Source organism: Macaca mulatta, chromosome 1 (assembly GCF_049350105.2).
Source record: "Macaca mulatta isolate MMU2019108-1 chromosome 1, T2T-MMU8v2.0, whole genome shotgun sequence".
Taxonomy (NCBI): domain Eukaryota; kingdom Metazoa; phylum Chordata; class Mammalia; order Primates; family Cercopithecidae; genus Macaca; species Macaca mulatta.
In genome coordinates, this window is record NC_133406.1 from 111,565,685 (window position 1) to 111,585,015 (window position 19,331).

A 19,331-nucleotide genomic window follows, 5' to 3' on the forward strand; every position below is an offset into this window, starting at 1 on the left:
GGGCTCAAGTGATTCTCCTGCCTCAGCCTCCTGAGTAGCTGAGGTTACAGGTGCCCAGCAGCATGCCCGGCTAATTTTTATATTTTAGAGATGGGGTTTCACCATGTTGGCCAGGCTGGCCTCGAACTCCTGACCTCAAGTAATTCACCTGCCTCGGCCTCCCAAAGTGCTGGGATTACAGGCATGAGCCACCGTGCCTGGCCTTTTTTTTTTTTTTTTTTTTTAATTCATTGTTTTGTTTATACTCTTATGTACTGCATGTATTTGGTTAGATTTATATTTTGGTTTTCTTTTAAATTTATACTTATAAATTTATAAAGAAATTATAGTTCTGTATTATTTTGTTTGATATGTATCTAAGCATTTAATGCTTTTCTTGTTTTTTTTGTTTGTTTGTTTTTGAGATGGAGTCTCATTCTGTTGCCCAGGCTGGAGTGCAGTGCTGCCATCTTGGCTCAGTGCAACCTCCACCTCCTGGGTTCAAGCGATTCTCCTGCCTCAGCTTCCTGAGGAGCTGGGACTACAGGTGCATGCCACCATACCCAGCTTATTTTTGTATTTTAAGGAGAGACAGGGTTTCACCATGTTCACCAGGTTGGTCTCAAACTCCTGACCTTAGGTGATCTGCCCGCCTCATCCTCCCACAGTGTTGGGATTATAGGAGTGAGCCACCCTGCCTGGCTACTTTTCTATCGTTGTAAGTAGCATTGTTTAATTTTGATTTCAATTTTCTCATTGATAGAACATAGAAATACGGTTGAATTTGACCTTGGATTCCTCAACATTGTTGTGTAATTCACTAATTGTAGTACTTTCTCTTTTGTAGAGTCTTTGGGTGTTTTTATATAGACAGTCAAATAATGTGCGAGTAGAGATAGTTTGTAATTCTTCCTTTTCAATGTTGTTTTCTTTTTCTGGCCTTGTTGCGCTGGCTAGGACCTCTATTATGATACTGAACATATATGATGAAATTATATATTTGCCTTGTCCTTAATAATAGGGAAACTTTATTCAATTTAACCTGTACATATGAGGCAAATCAAGTATCTGGGAAACTTCCTGCCTGGTCATTGCCAATACGTTTGCTTATGTTTATATTATAGATAATTTCCAGAGCTTTTAGTTGTACTTAGTAAAATGAGAGGTAGATATACATCTGTTCCATTTTTTTGTCTGGAACAAGAATCACCTGTATTATTTTTTAAGTAAAATGCTTTGTTTAAAAATATGGAACACTTCACAAGTTTGCATGTCATTCTTGCACCAGGGCCATGCTAATCTCTGTATTGTTCCAATTTTAGTGTATGTCCTACTGAATCAAGCACATCTTTTATTTTTTTTAATGTTTTTGTTTGACTTAGATTTCTATTTTGATAAGCTTCCCCTTTCCCTCTCCTTTTAGCACTCTTAGATGTCATTACATTGTCTTCTGGTTTGCATTGTTTTGGATATGATATCTAAACTTTTTTTTTTTTTTTAAGAAACGGGTCTTGCTATGTTGCCCAGGCTGGTCTTGAATTCCTGGGCTCAAGCAATACTTCTGCATCAGACACACAAAGTGCTGGGTTTACAGGCTTAAGCTACTGTGCTTTGCCCCTTTTTATAAGATGTGTTTTTTCTTCAGCTGTTCTTTTTGTTTGTTTTTGGCCTCCCAGGCTGGAGTGCAGTGGCACGATCTCAGCTCACTGCAAGCTCTGCCTCCCGGGTTCACACCATTTTCCTGCCTCAGCCTCCCGAATAGCTGGGACTGCAGGTGCCCGCCACCATGCCTGGCTAATTTTTTTTTTTTTTTGTATTTTTAGTAGAGACGGGGTTTCACCATATTAGCCAGGATGGTCACGATCTCCTGACCTTGTGATCCGCCCGCCTCGGCCTCCCAAAATGCTGGACTGCACCCGGCCTCTTTAGCTTCTTTTGTTTTCTTCATCAGTAGTTTTTAGCAAGTTTATTATGATATACTGTACCTTATTTGTTAAATCCTGCCTGTGGTTTGCTTAGTTTCTTCTAACTCTGAGGTTATACTTTTTATCAAGTTGGGAAACTTTTTAGCCATAATTCTCAATTTTTTTCATTGTGAATTTTTTATGTTGTGAACGTTACATCATTGTATATCTGGTTTTTGTTGTTTTCCAAGTGTTCAGTTGTTTTTAGTAGTAAGTTTTCTCCTTTCCTGAGATTCTAAGATTCTGTTAGTATTATATTCTCTACTAATTTATTCTTTCCTTTAATCTCTGTGTGTCAGTTTGTGTTGTTTCTATTGCTGTCTTCAAGTTCACTGATCTCCAGTACCTTATTTGCTGTTAAGTACTCTCCAGTTTTTCATTTCAGATTTGGTATTTATCAATTCTCAATATTCCTTTTGTTGTTGTTGTTAAGTCTTCCATTCCTCTCCTCATTATCTTTGTATTTTCTTCTAAATTCCTGATTTATGCTTGTAGAGTAGTACCTCAAAGTTATTTTCTTTTCTGTCTTTGTGATTTCTATTTCTATTGCTGTTTTTACTGAATGATTTTTCTCCTGGTTCACATTTTCCTGCATTTTGACATATGTAGGAATTTGTTATTGGATGCAAGACATTGTGATGTCGCATTATTGTATGTCTGGTTTTTGTTGGTTTCCTTTACAAATATTCAATTTTATTTTGGTAGGCAGTTAAGTTACTTATGGATCAGTTTGGATTCTCATGAATATTGTTTTTAAACTTAGCTAAGGCTGGTCTTTTTTTTTTTTTTTTTTTTTTTTGAGACGGAGTCTCGCTCTGTCACCCAGGCTGGAGTGCAGTGGCCGGATCTCAGCTCACTGCAAGCTCCGCCTCCCGGGTTCACGCCATTCTCCGGCCTCAGCCTCCCGAGTAGCTGAGACTACAGGCGCCCACCACCTCGCCCGGCTAGTTTTTTGCATTTTTTTTTTAGTAGAGAAGGGGTTTCACCGTGTTAGCCAGGATGGTCTCGATCTCCTGACCTCGTGATCCACCCGTCTCGGCCTCCCAAAGTGCTGGGATTACAGGCTTGAGCCACCTCGCCCGGCCAAGGCTGGTCTTTATGTCAGGATAATTAAGCCCTCTAACAGTGGATAACATTACTCTCTAAGCTTACTGTTTAATGTCCCCTATTGTTGAACAATGTCTTTCTACTTTGCCTAATGGAATCTGAGTATCTGCCATCATGTGTGAGTTGTGTGAATTGCTCAGGTTACAGTTTTCTGGTAGTTCTTTGTTCAGCCATATGGAATTTTACCCTTCACATGCACAATGTAGTGTTTAGCAGTATACTGAAAGAGACACCCATAGTTAGATTTCTAGAGTTATAATTCTCTGTAGCTTTTTCCATTCTGATACTCAGTTCCACAAATTCCAGCTATCTCAGTCCCTGTGTACTCTGATATATCCCTTTTCAAGGGATATATCAGTTTGGCCATTCTCTGCTTGGTTTCTACTTCTGTACCGCAGTCATTCTTAGAAAGGCAAGGCGTGGGCTGGGTGTGATAGCTCACGCCTGTAATTCCAACACTTTGGGAAGCTGAAGTGGGCAGATCACCTGAGATCAGGAGTTCAAGACCATCCTGGGCAGCATGGTGAAACCCCATCTCTACTAACAATACAAAAAGAACAATAAGCTGGGTGTGGTGGCACGTGCTTGTAATCCCAGCTACTCAGGAAGCTGAGGTAGGAGAATCACTTGAGCCCAGCGGCAGAGGTTGCAGTGAACCAAGATCACACCACTGCACTCCAGCCTGGGAAACAGAGCAAGACTCCATCTCACAAAAAGAAAGACAGAGAGAGAGAGAAAAAAAAGGGAAAGGGAAAAGGAAGGAAAAGAAAAGAAAGGCAAGGTGGGGCTGGGCGCAGTGGCTCATGCCTGTAATCCCAGCACTTTGGGTGGGCGGATTACCTGATGTTAGGAGTTTGAGACCAGCCTGTCCAACATGGTGAAACCCTGTCTCTACTAAAAATACAAAAATCATCCAGATGTGGTGACAGGTGCCTGTAATCCCAGCTACTCAGGAGGTTGAGGCAGGAGAATCTCTGGAACCCAGGAGGCAGAAGTTGCAGTGAGACGAGATTGTGCCACTGCACTCAAACCTGGGCAACAGAGTGAGACTCCATCTCAAAAAACAAAAAGAAAAACAGAAAAGAAAGGCAAGGTGGTTGTGTAACTCACCGCATTTTTTTCAGATTTCTCAGGGATCACAGTGCTGCACTCACTGTTGTCCAGTATCTGATAATAATCGTCTTTTAATTTTTCTCATGCAAGGCACAGTGGCTCATGCCTATAATCCCAGCACTTGGGAGGCCGAGGCGGGCGTATCACTTGAGGTCAGTAGTTAAAGACCAGCCTGGCCAACATGGTGAAACCCTGTCTCTGCTAAAAATACAAAACTTAGCTGGGCGTAGTGGCGTGCCCCTGTAATCCCAGCTACTCGGGAGGCTGAGGCAGAAGAAATCACTTGAACTCAGGAGGCAATGAGCCAAGATTGTGCCCCTGCACCCTAGCCTGGGTGACAGAACAAGACTGCGACTCAAAAACTAAAATAAAATAAAGTTTTCTCTAAGCATCTAGTAGATTACCATATTTCTATTACTTCTTGTCAGGTGAAGTCTCGTACCAGTTACTTAAACATGGCCAGATAAGGAAGTCCCTGTATCTCTTTTTTTAATTGCTGTGATTTTTTTTTAGCAGACAATTATTTGTAGGAAAACATTTTTTTCACAATAAAATTATCTTTAAACTTCTCTTTCTAGCTTTAATGAAGCACCAGTTGAGATTCCCAGTCCTCCTGAAACCCCAGCTAAACCTCCTGAACCTGAAAGTACCTTGCAGCCTGTGCTTTCTCTCATCCCAAGGGAAAAGAAGCCCCCACGTCCCCCAAAGAAGAAGTATCAGAAAGCAGGGCTGTATTCTGACGTTTACAAAACTACAGAGTAAGTAGTAGTACCTATTAGCTAACATCCCTTTTTCTTCCACGTTTGAAAAAAATACTTTGACTATCAAAAAACAATATAGATTCTTTTGTATTTAATAAGCATGATGATTGTGTTTTTGTGCTCGTGTGAGGTACGCCTCCCTCAAACTTTGTGTTAAGGTCAATACATTACCCTTTCTGATGTGGGGGGAAAATCCATACAAAAGTAATATACACAAATATCAGTGTTCACTGTACTGTCTTATGTTGTATGAGACTAATTGTCTTTCTGATCATAATCTTCTCTCTGCCTTACTAGATTGAGATTCTAATGACGCGTTTTTTTTTTTTTTTGAGATGGAGTCTCGGTCTGTCACCCAGGCTGGAGTGCAGTGGCGCGATCTCAGCTCACTGCCAACTCTGCCTCCAGGGTTCACACCATTCTCCTGCCTCAGCCTCCTGAGTAGCTGGGACTACAGGCCCTGCCACCACGCCCAGCTAATTTTTTGTATTTATAATACAGACGGGGTTTCACCATGTTAGCCAGGATGGTCTAGGTCTCCTGACCTCGTGATCCACCTGCCTCAGCCTCCCAAAGTGCTGGGATTACAGGCATGAGCCACAGCGCCCAGCCCCAAGGATGCTTTTCTTATTAACTTAAGCAAAAAATGGCTCTAACTAAAATGATATTGGTGACTTCATTTTTTATATTGGTGACTTTATTTTTTATTGATTGGACGCTGTGTTCCATGAATTTTGTCAGGTGAATAAAATATTTGCCTTGCTTTTAAGAACTTCGTATTATCTTGGCAGATTACAACTTAATAAGCACTCTGAGAATTTTTAAAGCATCAGAGGGATAGCAAATTATCATCAATTAAGAAATATTTTCTGGTTGAGTTAGGATTTAGAGGTTTGGTAGTATTTTACCAGATGGAGAAGGATATTCTAGTCAGAACAGTTTGTAAAAAGGCACATCCTAGGATACAGAGTTTTCATGTATCAAAACAACTTGGAAAGTTTAGGGTTCTGAAATGTAGTGGCCCTATGGTAAATAAGCATTATATGATAAGGGACATATAACCATGGACTTTGAGATGTTTGGTTAACTTTAAGATATTTTGTTTTGGATGGGAGCAGTGGCTCATGCCTGTAATTCCAGCACTTGGGGAGGCCGAGGTGAGTGGATCACCTGAGGTTGGGAGTTTGAGACCAGCCTGACCAACATGGAGAAACCCCATTTCTACTAAAAATACAAAATTAGCCAGGTGTGGTGGCACATGCCTGTAATCCCAGCTACTTGGGAGGCCGAGGCAGGAGAATCGCTTGAACCCGGGCGGCAGAGGTTGTGGTGAGCCGAGATCACACCATTGCACTCCAGCCTGGGCAACAAGAGCGAAACTCCATTTCAAAAAAAAAAAAAAAAAATTTATGCTATTTTGCTATAGGAAATCAAAAATGAGTTTGGGGGGATGGATGTGAAAGGCGTAGGTTTATTTAAGATAACTCCAGTAGCAGGGTGGAAAATAAATGGAATGAATGACTAGTGGCAAAATCTCTCTCAGTTTCTATCAAAAAGTCATGAATATCTGAATTTAGACAAAAAGACGAATAAGATTGAAAGAGGAAACCTTAGATTTTAGAGATACATCTCATTTGGTGGTGGTAAAGTAATTGACATGTAAACCATGCCACTTTACTTTGCATTTAAAAGATTTTTATTGATTTGTCACTGAGGTAGGTATCACAAAATTTTTATACTCTGTACGTGCTTCTTAGGTCATGAAAACATTTTACTAATGAAGCTTAAGTTTAGCTAATTATAATAATAAATCATCTCAAATAACCAAGACTTTAAAAAGATAGGCACTATTTTTTTAATTTAAGAGAAGTTGTGAAGTACCTTCACAATGTCTTCAGGGACCGAGGCTCCTTTTTTTTCCTTCTATCTCAGTACTAATTATGCATTCCTAAGATTGCTTCATGTTCCATGATAGCTACTAGAGTCCAGCCATGCTATGTTTGTTACAGACAGAAAAGGAGGAGAAAAAGCATGCTCCTTCTTTGTTTTTTGTTTTCTGGTTTGTTTGTTTGTTTTTTGAGATGGAGTTTCACTTTTGTTGCCCAGGCTGGAGTGCAATGGTGGGATCTCGGCTCACTGCAACCTCTGCCTTCCGGGTTCACGCGATTCTCCTGCCTCAGCCTCCTGAGTAGCTGGGATTACAGGTGCCCGCCACCAAGCCCAGCTAATTTTTTGTATTTTTAGTAGAGACAGAGTTTCACCATGTTGGCCAGACTGGTCTTGAATTCCTGACCTTAGGTGATCCGCCCTCCTTGGCCTCCCAGAGTGCTGGGATTACAGGCGTGAGCCACCGTGCCCAGCCCATGCTCCTTCTTTGTAAGAAAACTTCAAACTCACATTTATATAAATTTTTAGGCTACAGTTTAAATTGCATAGCCACACTTTAGCCATAAGACAGGTTTTGGAAATAATGGTCATTACTCTAGGTGATAATAGCTGTTAAGGAAAAAAAAAAAAAATCAACATTCTGTCAGCAGAAATGAGAAAGTGGAACTACACTTTGGGACACATCTAATTCAGTCATAATTTTGGAACAGAGTCTGCTAAATAGAGCAGAAATATAATTATCAACTTTTCTGCTAAATAAAACTCAAGTTTTATTTCTTGCTTAGGGAAAACCTCTCAGACGGTGTTTTTCCTCTGCTGTCACATCACAATAACCATCAGCAAAGAAGTCTGTAAGAGCAAACTGCTGGTTTTAAAAAAACATTTTTTTAAATAAAATTAAAAAAAGAAAACAAAACACAGAAGACTTCTGTAACCAAAGGTATGAGGGTTTTCCCGTACGCCAAGCAATAGGCACCAGCTGGGTGTCCTTCAATTCAATTCTGCACTGTTTTCCTGAATATAGTGTCAGATCCTATAGGTTGGGTGCTCAGTTCCCAAGACTGCCACCCTCCCTTAGACCAGTCACAACTCTGGCTCTCCAGAACTTCTGACCAACCAGGTTCAAGTTGGGTTTGACTAATTTGCTGGAATGGCTCACAGAACTCAAGGAAGCATGTACTTCCATTTACTGGTTTGTTATAAAAGATATTGCAGAAGATATAGATGAAGACATACATTGGGGAAGGAGCATGGAGCTTTCATTCCCTCCTTAGGCACACCCCCTCCAGGAACCTCCACATATTCAGCTATCCAGAAACTCTCTGAACCTTTCTTTTTGAATTTTGTTTTTTGTGTTTTTGTTTGTTTGGTTTTTTGAGATGGAGTTTCGCTCTTGTTAACCAGGCTGGAGTGCAATGGTACGATCTTGGCTCACTGCAGCCTCTGCCTCCCAGGTTCAAGTGATTCTCCTGCCTCAGCCTCCGGAGTAACTGGGATTACAGGCACCTGTCAGCATGCCCAGCTAATTTTTTTTTTTTTAAGACGGAGTCGTGCTCTGTCGCCCAGGCTGGAGTGCAGTGGCACCATCTCGGGTCACTGCAACCTCTGCCTCCCAGGTTCAAGCAATTCTCCTGCCTCAGCCTCCTGAATAGCAGGGACTATAGGCACACGCCGCCTTGCCTGGCTAATTTTTTGTATTTTAGTAGAGACAGGGTTTCACCGTGTGAAGGGGTGGCCTGCCCCTCCACACCTGTAGGTATATCTTGTCAGGTGGGGTGAGAGACTGAGAAGAGAAATAAAACACAGAGACAAAGTATATAGTAACAACAGTGGGCCCAGGAGACTGGCACTCAGCATACCAAGGACCTGCACCGGCACTGGTCTGTGAGTGCCTTCAGTTTTTATTGATTATTATATTCATTATCTCAGCAAGAGGAATGTGGTAGGAAAGCAGGGTGATAATAGGGAGAAGGTCAGCAAGAAAACATGTGAGCAAAAGAATCTATGTCATAATTAAGTTCAAGGGGAGGTACTGTGCCTGGATGTGCACGTAGGCCAGATTTATGTCTCTCTCTGCCCAAACATCTCAGTGGAGTAATAAATAACAAGGCAGCATTGCTGCCAACATGTCTCGCCTCCCGCCATAGGGCAGTTTTTCTCCTATTTCAGAATTGAACAAATGTGCAATCAGGTTTTATACCAAGACATTCAGTTCCCAGGGGCAGGCAGGAGACAGTGGCCTTCCTCTATCTCAACTGCAAGAGGCTTTCCTCTTTTACCAATCCACCTCAGCACAGACGCTTTACGGGTGTCGGGCTGGGGGATGGTCAGGTCTTTCTCATCCCACGAGGCCATATTTCAGACTATCACATGGGGAGAATCCTTGGACAATGCCTGGCTTCCCAAGGCAGAGGTCCCTGCGGCTTTTTGCAGTACATTGTGCCCCTGGTTTATTGAGACTAGAGAATGGCGATGATTTTACCAAGCATAATGCTTGTAAACCTTTTGTTAACAAGGCACGGCCCTAGAGCCCTTAAACCTTGATTCCATACAACACATGTTTCTGTAAGCACAAGGTTGGAGCAAAGTGGCTGGGGCAAAGTTACAAATTAACAGCATCTCAGCAAAGCAATTTTTCAAGGTACAGGTCAAAATGGAATTTCTTATGTCTTCCCTTTCTACTAGACACAGTAACAGTCTGATCTTTCTTTCTTTTCTCTACAACCATATTAGCCAGTCTAGTCACGAACTCCTGAACTCAGGCAGTCCACCCACCTCGGCCTCCCAAAGTGCTAGGATTTCAGGTGTGAGCCACCACACCCTGCCTAATCGTTATATTTTTAGTAAAGATGGGATTTGGCCAGGCTGGTCTCAAACTCCTGACCTCAGGTGATCCAGCCTTCTCGGCCTCCCAAAGTGTTGGGATTACAGGCGTGAGCCACTGTGTCTGGCCTCTTTTTGATTTTTTATGGAGGCTTCATAGGCGTCATTGACAGCCATGTAGAAATGTGATTGGACAAAATGTACAGGATGTAAACCCAGCATGTCCTGTCTAGACTTCTTGATCTCTCTGTGTCACATTCCTTTCTCTAGGGTATGGGGCAGGACCCTCTCTGGAATGAGAGTTTTCTTAGCCCACAATCAGATTAGAGTCCTGCCTTAGGTAGGTGAAAGGAAGACAGGAGAAGGTCAGAGAGAGATTCTATCTCCTGAGGCCCGCTCCCGAGACTTAAAGTGTCCCAACATTATAACAGGGACTATGGGAGTTAAGAGCCAGGAACCATGGATGAAAACCTATATATATATATATTTATATTTATATATGTCATAACACCACACTTCTGTTTTTTACTTTTGTGCTTTTTCTTGATTAAAGATTTAAAAATGGAAGATGATGATCTTTTGATGTAATTTGATTTCTTATATCAGTGATTTATAAGTGTCTCTGGTCATACAAAATATTTGATCTGAAAATGGACTGAAATATCACTTTATTTATGTTAGAACTAGCTCTTCCTCTCACAGAAATAAGTAGGAAGAAAACGGTTTATTCTTTAAGCATTTTTAAGAACATTGGTCAGTTTAGTATATGTATGCATTCTTGAAAGATGTCAAGCCAGGATATTATTGTGGGCTGGCTACTTTGTCGTTAGTAGTTTTAGTAATAAACTTATGTTTAGAGCAGTTTCAGTTTCACAGCAAAATTGAGTGGAAAGTACAGAGTTTTCATATACACCCTGTTCTTCATACACACAACCTGCCCACTATTGCACCATGCCGTTGTGATACATGTGTTATGATCCATGTACCTACATTGACATACCATTATTACCCAAAGTCTGTAGTTACTTTAGGGTTCACTCTTGGTGGTATACATTCTATGGGTTTTGACAAATGTATACTGACGTGTATCTACTATTGTAATATCATACAATAGAATAAAAATGAAGTGGGCCAGATGCAATTGCTCATGCCTGTAATCCCAGCACTTTGGGAGGCTGGAGCTGGAGGATTGCTTGAGCCCAGGAGTTCAAGACCAACCTGGGCAACATAGTGAGACCTTGTCTCTACTAAAAATTTAAGAATTCAGGCCAGGCGCAGTGGCTCACGCCTATAATCCTAACACTTTGGGAGGCCAAGGCAGGTGGACTGCTTGAGGTCAGGAGTTCAAGACCAGTCAGACCAACATAACGAAACCCTGTCTCTGCTAAAAATACAAAAATTAGCTGGGCATGGTGGCAGGCGCCTATAATCCCAGCTACTTGGGAGGCTGAGGCAGAAGAATCCTTTGAACCCCGGAGGCAGAGGTTGCAGTGAGCCGAGATTGCGCCGTTGCAGTCCAGCCTGGGTGACAGAGCAAATCTCTGCCTCATAAATAAATAAATAAAGTAAAAATACACCAGGAGTGGTGGTGCACACCTGTAGTCCCAGCTACTTGTGAGACTGAAATGAGCAGATCACTTGAGCCCAGGGGTCCGAGGCTGCAGTGAATTGTGTTCATGCCACTGCATTCCAGCCTAAGTGACATAGCGTTTTTTTGAAACCCTGTCTCAAAAAAAGAAAGAGAAAATAATATAAACTTTTTTTGTTGTTGTTTTATGATGGAGTTCAAGCAATTCTCCTGTCTCAGCATCCCAAGTAGCTGAGATTACAGGTGCCCACCACCATGCTTGGCTAATTTTTGTATTTTTAGTAGAGACAGGGTTTCACCATATTGACCAGGCTGGTCTCAAACTCCTGACCTCAAGTGATCCGCCCGCCCCAGCTTCCCAAAGTGCTGGGATTACAGGTCTGAGCCACCATGCCTGGCCAAGATCGACCAGTTTTTAAGAGCTCAGGCTTGGCCAGGCGTGGTGGGTCATGCCTGTAATCCCAGCACTATGGGAGGCCAAGGTGGGCAGATCATGAGTTGAGGAGATCGAGACCATGCTGGCTAACATGATGAAACTCCGTCTCTACTAAAAATACAAAAAATAAGCCGGGTGTGATGGCAGGCGACTATAGTCCCAGCTACTCGGGAGGCTGAGGCAGGAGAATGGCATGAACCCGGTAGGTGGAGCTTGCAGTGAGCCGAGATAGCGCCACTGCATTCCAGCCTGGGCGACAGAGACTCCGTCTTAAAAAAAAAAAAAAAAAAAAACAAACCTCAGGCTTTTGTTGTCTTTTAGAATGCCCTTCATTTTAGATTTCTTTGATCCTATCTTCGTGATTAGATTTAGGTTTAAAAAGTCTTGGCAGAGGTCTGGGAGAGATGGCTTATGCCTGTAATCTCAACATTTTGGGAGGCTGAGGCTGGAGGATCACTTGAGGCCTGGGGTTCAAGAGCAGTCTGGGCAACATAGTGAGTTCCAGTCTCTACAAAAATAAAAATAAATAAAACTAAAATTTAAAAATCATAGCAGGAATATTATATATGTGATACTTTATACTTCTTTTTGCATCCCACTTATTGTCCCAGAGTTGATGGTGCCATGTTTGATTATTTAGTTAAGGTGGTATCCACCAAATCTTTTCATTGTAAAGATACATTTTTTTCCATTGTAATTGGTACATAAACCATGGGTTGATATTTAAGGCTATGGCTTGTTCTCTATCAGTTTTTTTAATCTAACATTTAATCATCCATTAATTTTTTTTTTCTAAGTTAGTAATAACATTGATGGTTGAAAAATGACAATTTTTGCCGGGTGTAGTTGCTCACCCCTGTAATCCCAGAACTTTGAGAGGCAGATCGACTGAGGTCAGGAGTTCAAGACCACCCTGGCCGACGTGGTGAAACCCCGTCTCTACCAAAAATGTAAAAATTAGCCAGGCCTGGTGGCATGCACCTGTAGTCCCAGCTATTTGGGAGGCTGAGGCAGGAGAATCACTTGAACTCAGGAAGCAGAGGTTGTAGTGAGCTGAGATTGCGCCACTAAACTCCAGCCTGGGCAACAGAGCAAGACACCGTCCCAAAAAAAAAAAAAGAAGAAAGAGAAAAAACAGAAAATCTTATAATTCCATTATTTCTTGATTTTTTAGCTGACATTTTCTAGTGAAGATGAGCTTCTCTTTTTTTTTCTGCATAAACTCTCTTGTTTTGTTTTGTTTTGTTTGAATACCATATAGACACATGAATTTTTTGTTTGTTTGAATGGTTTTGTTTGTTTGTTTGTTTTTCTCCAGAGACAGGGTCTCCCTATGTTGCCCAGGCTTGACTCCAACTCCTGGGCTCAAGAAGTCCTTCTGCCTCAGCCTCCCAAAGTGCTAGGAGGCATAAGCTATCATGCTTGGCATAAAATTGAATATATTATAATCTATTAGCATTTTATAGGAAACTACTCAAAATTCTCTGGTTTTACCACAGGTGCCCTTTAAACTGGCCCCTGTTTCCTTTATACGTGTCTTCAGATTACTCATCTTTGAGCACTTCCCTGCTTTCTGCTGTTTGCGTAGTGAGGATCTAGTTTTTTGTTTTGGTTTACTTTTCTGCTGTTGTTTATCAGACTTTACTTGTTCTTTCTTTGGCCTGCATCTGGAATCAACTATTTCCCTCAAGGAGCTTTGGTTCCTTTTAGTGAGGATTATTATTTAGAAGTCAAAATCTGAATTTTTCATGTGCTTTTTGCTACTAGGGTATTTGTTATTGCTATGATGCCATGCTTCTAGCCCCTTTCAGTACCATGGAATGAAAAAAATGTACATGCACACGTGTATTAATTTTATATTGCTGTTGAAGAAATTATCACAAATTTAGCAGCTTAAATATCATCCATTTATTATCTCACAGATTCCCTAGAATTGTAGTTTAGTTCTGGCTTAGTCAGGTCCTCTGTTCTGTGTTTCGTAAGACTAGAATCAAGGTACCATCTGAGGCTGGTGCTGTTTTCCAGATTCACATGGATGTAGGTAAAACTCATTTCTTTGCAGTTGTGTAATTCATGGTTGGTGGCTTGTTTCTTCAAGTCTTCAACAGAGAGAGTCTGCTTCTTTGAGACTCTGAATTTTCGTATTTTGAATAGAGACATGGTTTCACCATGTTGGCCGGGCTGGTTTTGAACTCCTGACCTCAAGTCATCCGCCCGCCTCAGCCTCCCAAAGTGCTAGGATTACAGGCATGAGCCACCACACCCGGCCACTGGTAATCTTTTTTTTTTTTTTTTTTTTTTGAGACGGAGTCTCGCTCTGTCGCCCAAGCTGGAGTGCAGTGGCCGGATCTCAGCTCACTGCAGCTCCGCCTTCCGGGTTCCCGCCATTCTCCTGCCTCAGCCTCCCGAGTAGCTGGGACTACAGGCTCCCGCCACCTCGCCCGGCTAGTTTTTTTTTTGTATTTTTTAGTAGAGACGAGGTTTCACCGTGTTAGCCAGGATGGTCTCGATCTCCTGACCTCGTGATAATCTTTTTTAACAACTTTTTTTTTTTTTTGAGACAGTCTCACTCTGTCACCCAGGCTGGCGTGCAGTGGCACGATCTCAGCTCACTGCAACCTCCTCCTCCCCGGTTCAAACGATTCTCATGCCTCAGCCTCATGGGCAGCTAGGATTAGAGGCATACACCACTACGCCCTGCTAATTTTTGTATTTTTAGTAAAGACGGGGTTTCACCTTCTTGGCCAAGGCTGGTCTCAAACTCCTTGCCTCAAGTGATCTGCCTGACTCAGCCTCCCAAAGTGCTGGGATTACAGGCGTGAGCCAACACACCCAACAAACGCTGGTATGATCTTAATTTATCTTTTGTATGGGTCTGGACTGTCTCTCCATGTAAATAGTTGGTTATGCTGAAATATGTAAATTTATGTTTATCTAAGTAAAATTAGCAAAATAAATCTGTTCCAGAAAGTAGACTGTACATTGGTTGATAGATTGTTTTGAGAGAAATGTTAACATCTTTAGAAAGGTAATTTATGAAAATAGTATTTTCAAAAAAGTTTAACTGCCAGTGGAATGTAGAATAGAATTGTCATTTGTGGCTATAGAATTTATCAAATCCTAGCTTCATCAGTTACTAGTTATATGAATTTGGGCAAGTTATTGATTTGGGCAACAACCCTTGATCCTCAGTGTCCTCAGCTTTAAAATGGCAATGATAAATAGTGCCTGGTACTCAGTTATCAGTGGTAAAATGCTTTCCATACATGAAGTAAGCATTCAAAATACTATTTAATGTCTTACTCCACAGTCACTATATTGTGACCTTAGACGAATTACTCCTGTAAGACTCTTCCTCTTTAGAAGTAGTATGTCCTCTTTTTTTTGTTTTTTGTTTTTTTTTTGAGACAGAGTCTCACTCTATCGCCCAGGCTGGATTGCAGTGGTGCGATCTCAGCTCACTACAACCTCTGCCTCCCAGATTCAAGTGATTCTCCTGCCTCAGCCTCCCAAATAATTGGGACTAGAGGTGCATGCCACCACGCCCGGCTAATTTTTTGTATTTTTAGTAGAAACGGAGTTTCACCATGTTAACCAGGATGGTCTCGATCTCCTGACCTCGTGATTTGCCTGCCTCAGCCTCCCAAAGTGTTGGGATTACAGGTGTGAGCCACCATGCCCAGCATATGTCCTCATTGGGGTCATTATTCCCTGCCCAGATTCCTTTGAAACCTTGTTACTTCCTGCAGAATCATTGTATAATATTTAAGTCCCACCCTCATCTTGTATAACCTATTTTTCTAGTTATTTGTCCAGTCATAGTCCTCAAATACTTGTTCCTTTAGCCACATCTGATCATTTTCTTTACTTCCTCCATCGTATACTTTCCTCCTGGGGTTTATCCTAGATGTCTGCTCTGTGTAGTATGAACTACCTTCCCTACTTCACTTTTCCTTGTCAAAATCCCATTTATCTTTTCAAATAAATTTTCTTAATTCTTTCCTAATTACAATTACTTTTCTTTCTCCTTTTGTAGAACTTAGTATCTTCTCCTAGTAAGTAGTGTCATGAGTTTTATCACATTTTTTTTGGGTCGGGGGGTTGGGGTGGGACAACCTCACTTTATCACCCAGGCTAGAGTGCAGTGGTGCAATCTCGGCTCACTGCAACGTCTGTCTCCTGTGTTCAAGCAATTCTCATGCCTCAGCCTCCCAAGTAGCTGCAATTACAGGTGCCTCCACGCCTGGCTAATTTTTGTATTTTTAGTAGAGATACGGTTTAGCCATGTTGGCCAGTCTGGTCTCTAACTCCCGACCTCAGGTAATCTGCCTGCCTCAGCTTCCCAAAGTGCTGGGATTACATACGTGAGCCACTGCTTCCAGCCTCAAAGTTTTATCACATTCTGATAGGTAATCTAGGTATCTGCATACGTACTTGTTTTTCCACCAAATTGTAAGCTTCTTATGGCTAGGGCCACCCTTCGTTCAACTTGGATGCCTTGTAGGACCCAGCAGCATTTTCTACGTATAGTTACTAAAATATCTATGACTTAAAATCTCCTTAAAGAGATTTAAATGCATCTGCCCTCTCATGTGGTAACAAATATGAGGAAATTGTTTTGGTTCATCAATTTCATATTTACCCAAGATAGACATTTCAAAATGGATTAAGTGCCAAATTTTGTCCTGAAAAGTTTATAGGCTAGGCACAGTGGCTCACACCTGTAATCCTAGCACTTTGGGAGGCTGAGGCAGGCAAGTCGCTTGAGCCCAGGAGTTGAAGACCAGCCTGGGCAACTTGGTGAAACACTGTGTCTACAAAAAAAAAAAAAATCCTATCCCTTCGTGGTAGCATGCACCTGTAGTTCCAGCTACTCAGAGGGCAAGGAGGCTGAGGCAAGAGGTTCACTTGAGTCTGGGAGGTTGAGGCTGCAGCTGCAGTGAGCTGAGATCTTGCCACTGCACTCTACCCTGGGAGACCGAATGAGACCCTGTCTCAAAAAAGCAAAGAAAGAAAAAGTCCTATCACCTAGCGATGTCATAGCTTTCCTAGCATTTTGGCTTTTTTGTACATTTTTTTGTACAATGTACAGTAATTTCCTAGGCTTTCACATTCATTCACCACACACTCACTGACTCACCCAGAGCAACTTCCAGTCCTGCAAGGTCCATTCATGGTAAGTACTCTGTACTATAAAGTGTACCCTTTTTTTATCGTTTGCCACCATATTTTTACTCTGTCTTTCCTATGTTTAGAAATGTTTAGATACACAAATACTTACCATTGTGTTACAACTGCCTGCAGTATTCAGTACAGTTACATGCTAAACAGGTTTGTAGCCTAGGACCTATAAGCTGTACCATCTAGGTTTGTGTAAGTATATTCTATGATGTTCACACAGCATTTGTCAGAATGTATCACTATCAAATGACAAATGACTTTATATTTCTATCCAGAACAGTTTCTATGAGCAACGTTTATTACATCTATTAAGTTATGTTTGTATTCTCCTTTGCTGTTTATAAAGTGCTTTTACATATATCTACATTTGTGTCAGTTACGCTGTGTTTAAGTGCATCTATGTTATAGTCCTAGATTTATATTAATAGACTCAGATCATAGCAGTCTTTATAAATATATTGTTTTTACTGGAACTTTGTTTTAAATCCAAGACAGTTTTTCTTTCCCTGTCAGTATGATTTTGATCCTATTTTTCCTCTAGTTATTTGGTACTAAATAATTTTATACTTGTTTAAATATTAATCTTAATAAATTTATGAGAGTAAATTAAAAATCATTTACTATTTTCCTAAAGCACATCATGTTTATTACCTGTTTTTATGAATTATCAAGATAAACTGGCCAGGTGCCGTGGCTCACGCCTGTAATCCCAATACTTTGGGAGCTGAGGCAGGCGGATCACCTGAGGTCAGGAGTTCGAGACCAGCCTGGCCAACGTGATAAAATCCTGTCTCTACTAAAAATACAAAAACTAGCCAGGCATGGTGTAATCTCAGTAGTTGGCACCTGTAATCCCAGCTACTCGGGAGGCTGAGGCACAAGAATTATTTGAACCTGGGAGGCAGAGTTGCAGTGAACCAAGATCATGCCATTGCACTCCAACCTGGGCAACAGAGTGAGACTCTGTCTCAAGAAATAAATAAATAAAAAAAGATTGTCTTCATAATGTCTTTTATGATGGCAGTCTTTCTTTCTTTTTTTTTTTTTTTTTTTTTCCTGAGACGGAGTTTCGCTCTTGTTGCCTAGGCTATAGTACAATGGCGCAATCTCGGCTCACTGCAACCTCAGCCTCCGGGATTCAAGCAATTCTCCAGCCTCAGCCTCTTGAGTGGCTGGGATTACAAGTGTGCGCCACCACACCCAGGTAATTTTTGTATTTTTAGTAGAGATGGGATTTCTCCATGTTGGCAAGGCTGGTCTTGAACTCCTGACCTCAGGTAATCCACCCGCCTTGGCCTCCCAAACTGCTGGGATTACAGGCATGAGCCACTGTGTCTGGCTGGCAATCTTTCTTACGTTGATTCAGGATATAATCCATGATCATGCATTGCCTTTTGTTACCATGCTTTTTTTTTTTTTTTCCCCCGACAGGGTCTGGCTCTGTCACTCAGGCTGGAGTGCAGTGTGCTATCTGGGCTTACTGTAGCCTCTGCCCCACCCCGGGCTCCAGTGATCCTTTCACTTCAGCCTTCCAAGTAGCTGGGACCAAAGGCATGCACTACCACACCCAGCTTTTTTTTTTTTTTTTTTTTTTTTTGAGACAGTGTCTAGCTCTGTCACCTAGGCTGGAATACAGTGGCACAATCTCACTGCAACCTCCGCCTCCCGGGTTCAAGCAATTCTCCTGCCTTAGTCTCCCAAGTAGCTGGGATTACAGGCTCCTGCCACCACGCCCAGCTAGTTTTTGTATTTTTAGTAGAGACGGGGTTTTACTGTGTTGGCCAGGCCGGTCTCAAACTCCTGACTTCATAATCCACCCGCCTCGGCCTCCCATAGTGCTGGGATTACAGGCATGAGCCACCAAGCCCGGCAAAAGTCAGTGTGTTATAATTTTATTAGAGGAAAGAAATATATCAGCTTTGCCTTATTCACTGGAACTTCAGGCTGGGCACAGTGGCTCACGCCTGTAATCCTAGCACTTTGGGAGGCTGAGGCGGATGGATCACCTGAGGTCAGGAGTTCAAGATCAGCCTGACCAACAGGGTGAAACCGCATCTCTACTAAAAATACAAAAATTAGCCAGGCGTGGTGACACATGCCTGTAATCCCTGCTACTTGGGAAGCTAAGGCAGGAGAACTGCTTAAACCTCGGAGACGGAGGTTGCAGTGAGCTGAGATCATGTCATTGCACTCCAGCCTGGGTGACAAGAGCGAAACTCCATCTGGGAAAAAAAAAAAAAGAATTAAGTGGAGCTTTAAGCTAAAATATAGTCATGATTAAATGAGGCTCTTCTAAGGCCCTTTTTTCTCATTTTTGTTTTTTGTTTTCCTTCTTTTTTTCCCCTTTATATATTTATGAAATCTCTTGAGATCTCATTTTAAACTTTAGGAAACAAACCAATAATGTGAGTAGAAGACACAAGCCTAGAGAGACATGGTGGAATAAAAGCAAGAGAATAATATAGTGAGTAGATGTTGAGCAAGAAACTGAG

At 41.7% G+C, this 19,331-nt stretch overlaps 1 protein-coding gene, 1 long non-coding RNA gene, 2 other non-coding genes and 1 pseudogene across 11 annotated transcripts in view; 2 read left to right on the top strand and 3 right to left on the bottom strand.

Annotated features, from left to right (window-relative positions):
• Window positions 1-19,331, top strand: part of ASH1L (ASH1 like histone lysine methyltransferase) — a 231,212-nt gene that overhangs the window by 148,673 nt on the left and 63,208 nt on the right. For 6 of the 8 annotated variants that reach the window (XM_028828155.2, XM_077942333.1, XM_077942316.1 and 3 more), the window contains one exon: window positions 4,742-4,921. The exons of the other annotated variants lie outside the window; for them this stretch is intronic. In XM_028828155.2, coding sequence (XP_028683988.1) covers window positions 4,742-4,921 — 180 coding nt within the window. The remainder of the gene's footprint in view (window positions 1-4,741; window positions 4,922-19,331) is intronic. 8 annotated transcript variants of the gene reach the window in all.
• Window positions 1,222-1,325, bottom strand: LOC114674919 (U6 spliceosomal RNA). Its single transcript, XR_003726015.1, has one exon. It is a non-coding gene; the product is annotated as a U6 spliceosomal RNA (small nuclear RNA).
• Window positions 4,349-7,447, bottom strand: LOC144330960 (uncharacterized). The gene is made up of 2 exons (XR_013397695.1): window positions 6,271-7,447; window positions 4,349-5,213 (listed from the first exon to the last, which is right to left on the bottom strand). It is a non-coding gene; the product is annotated as an uncharacterized LOC144330960 (long non-coding RNA).
• Window positions 5,004-5,106, top strand: LOC114675452 (small nucleolar RNA U13). Its single transcript, XR_003726460.1, has one exon. It is a non-coding gene; the product is annotated as a small nucleolar RNA U13 (small nucleolar RNA).
• Window positions 8,590-13,818, bottom strand: LOC144338655 (uncharacterized; annotated as a pseudogene).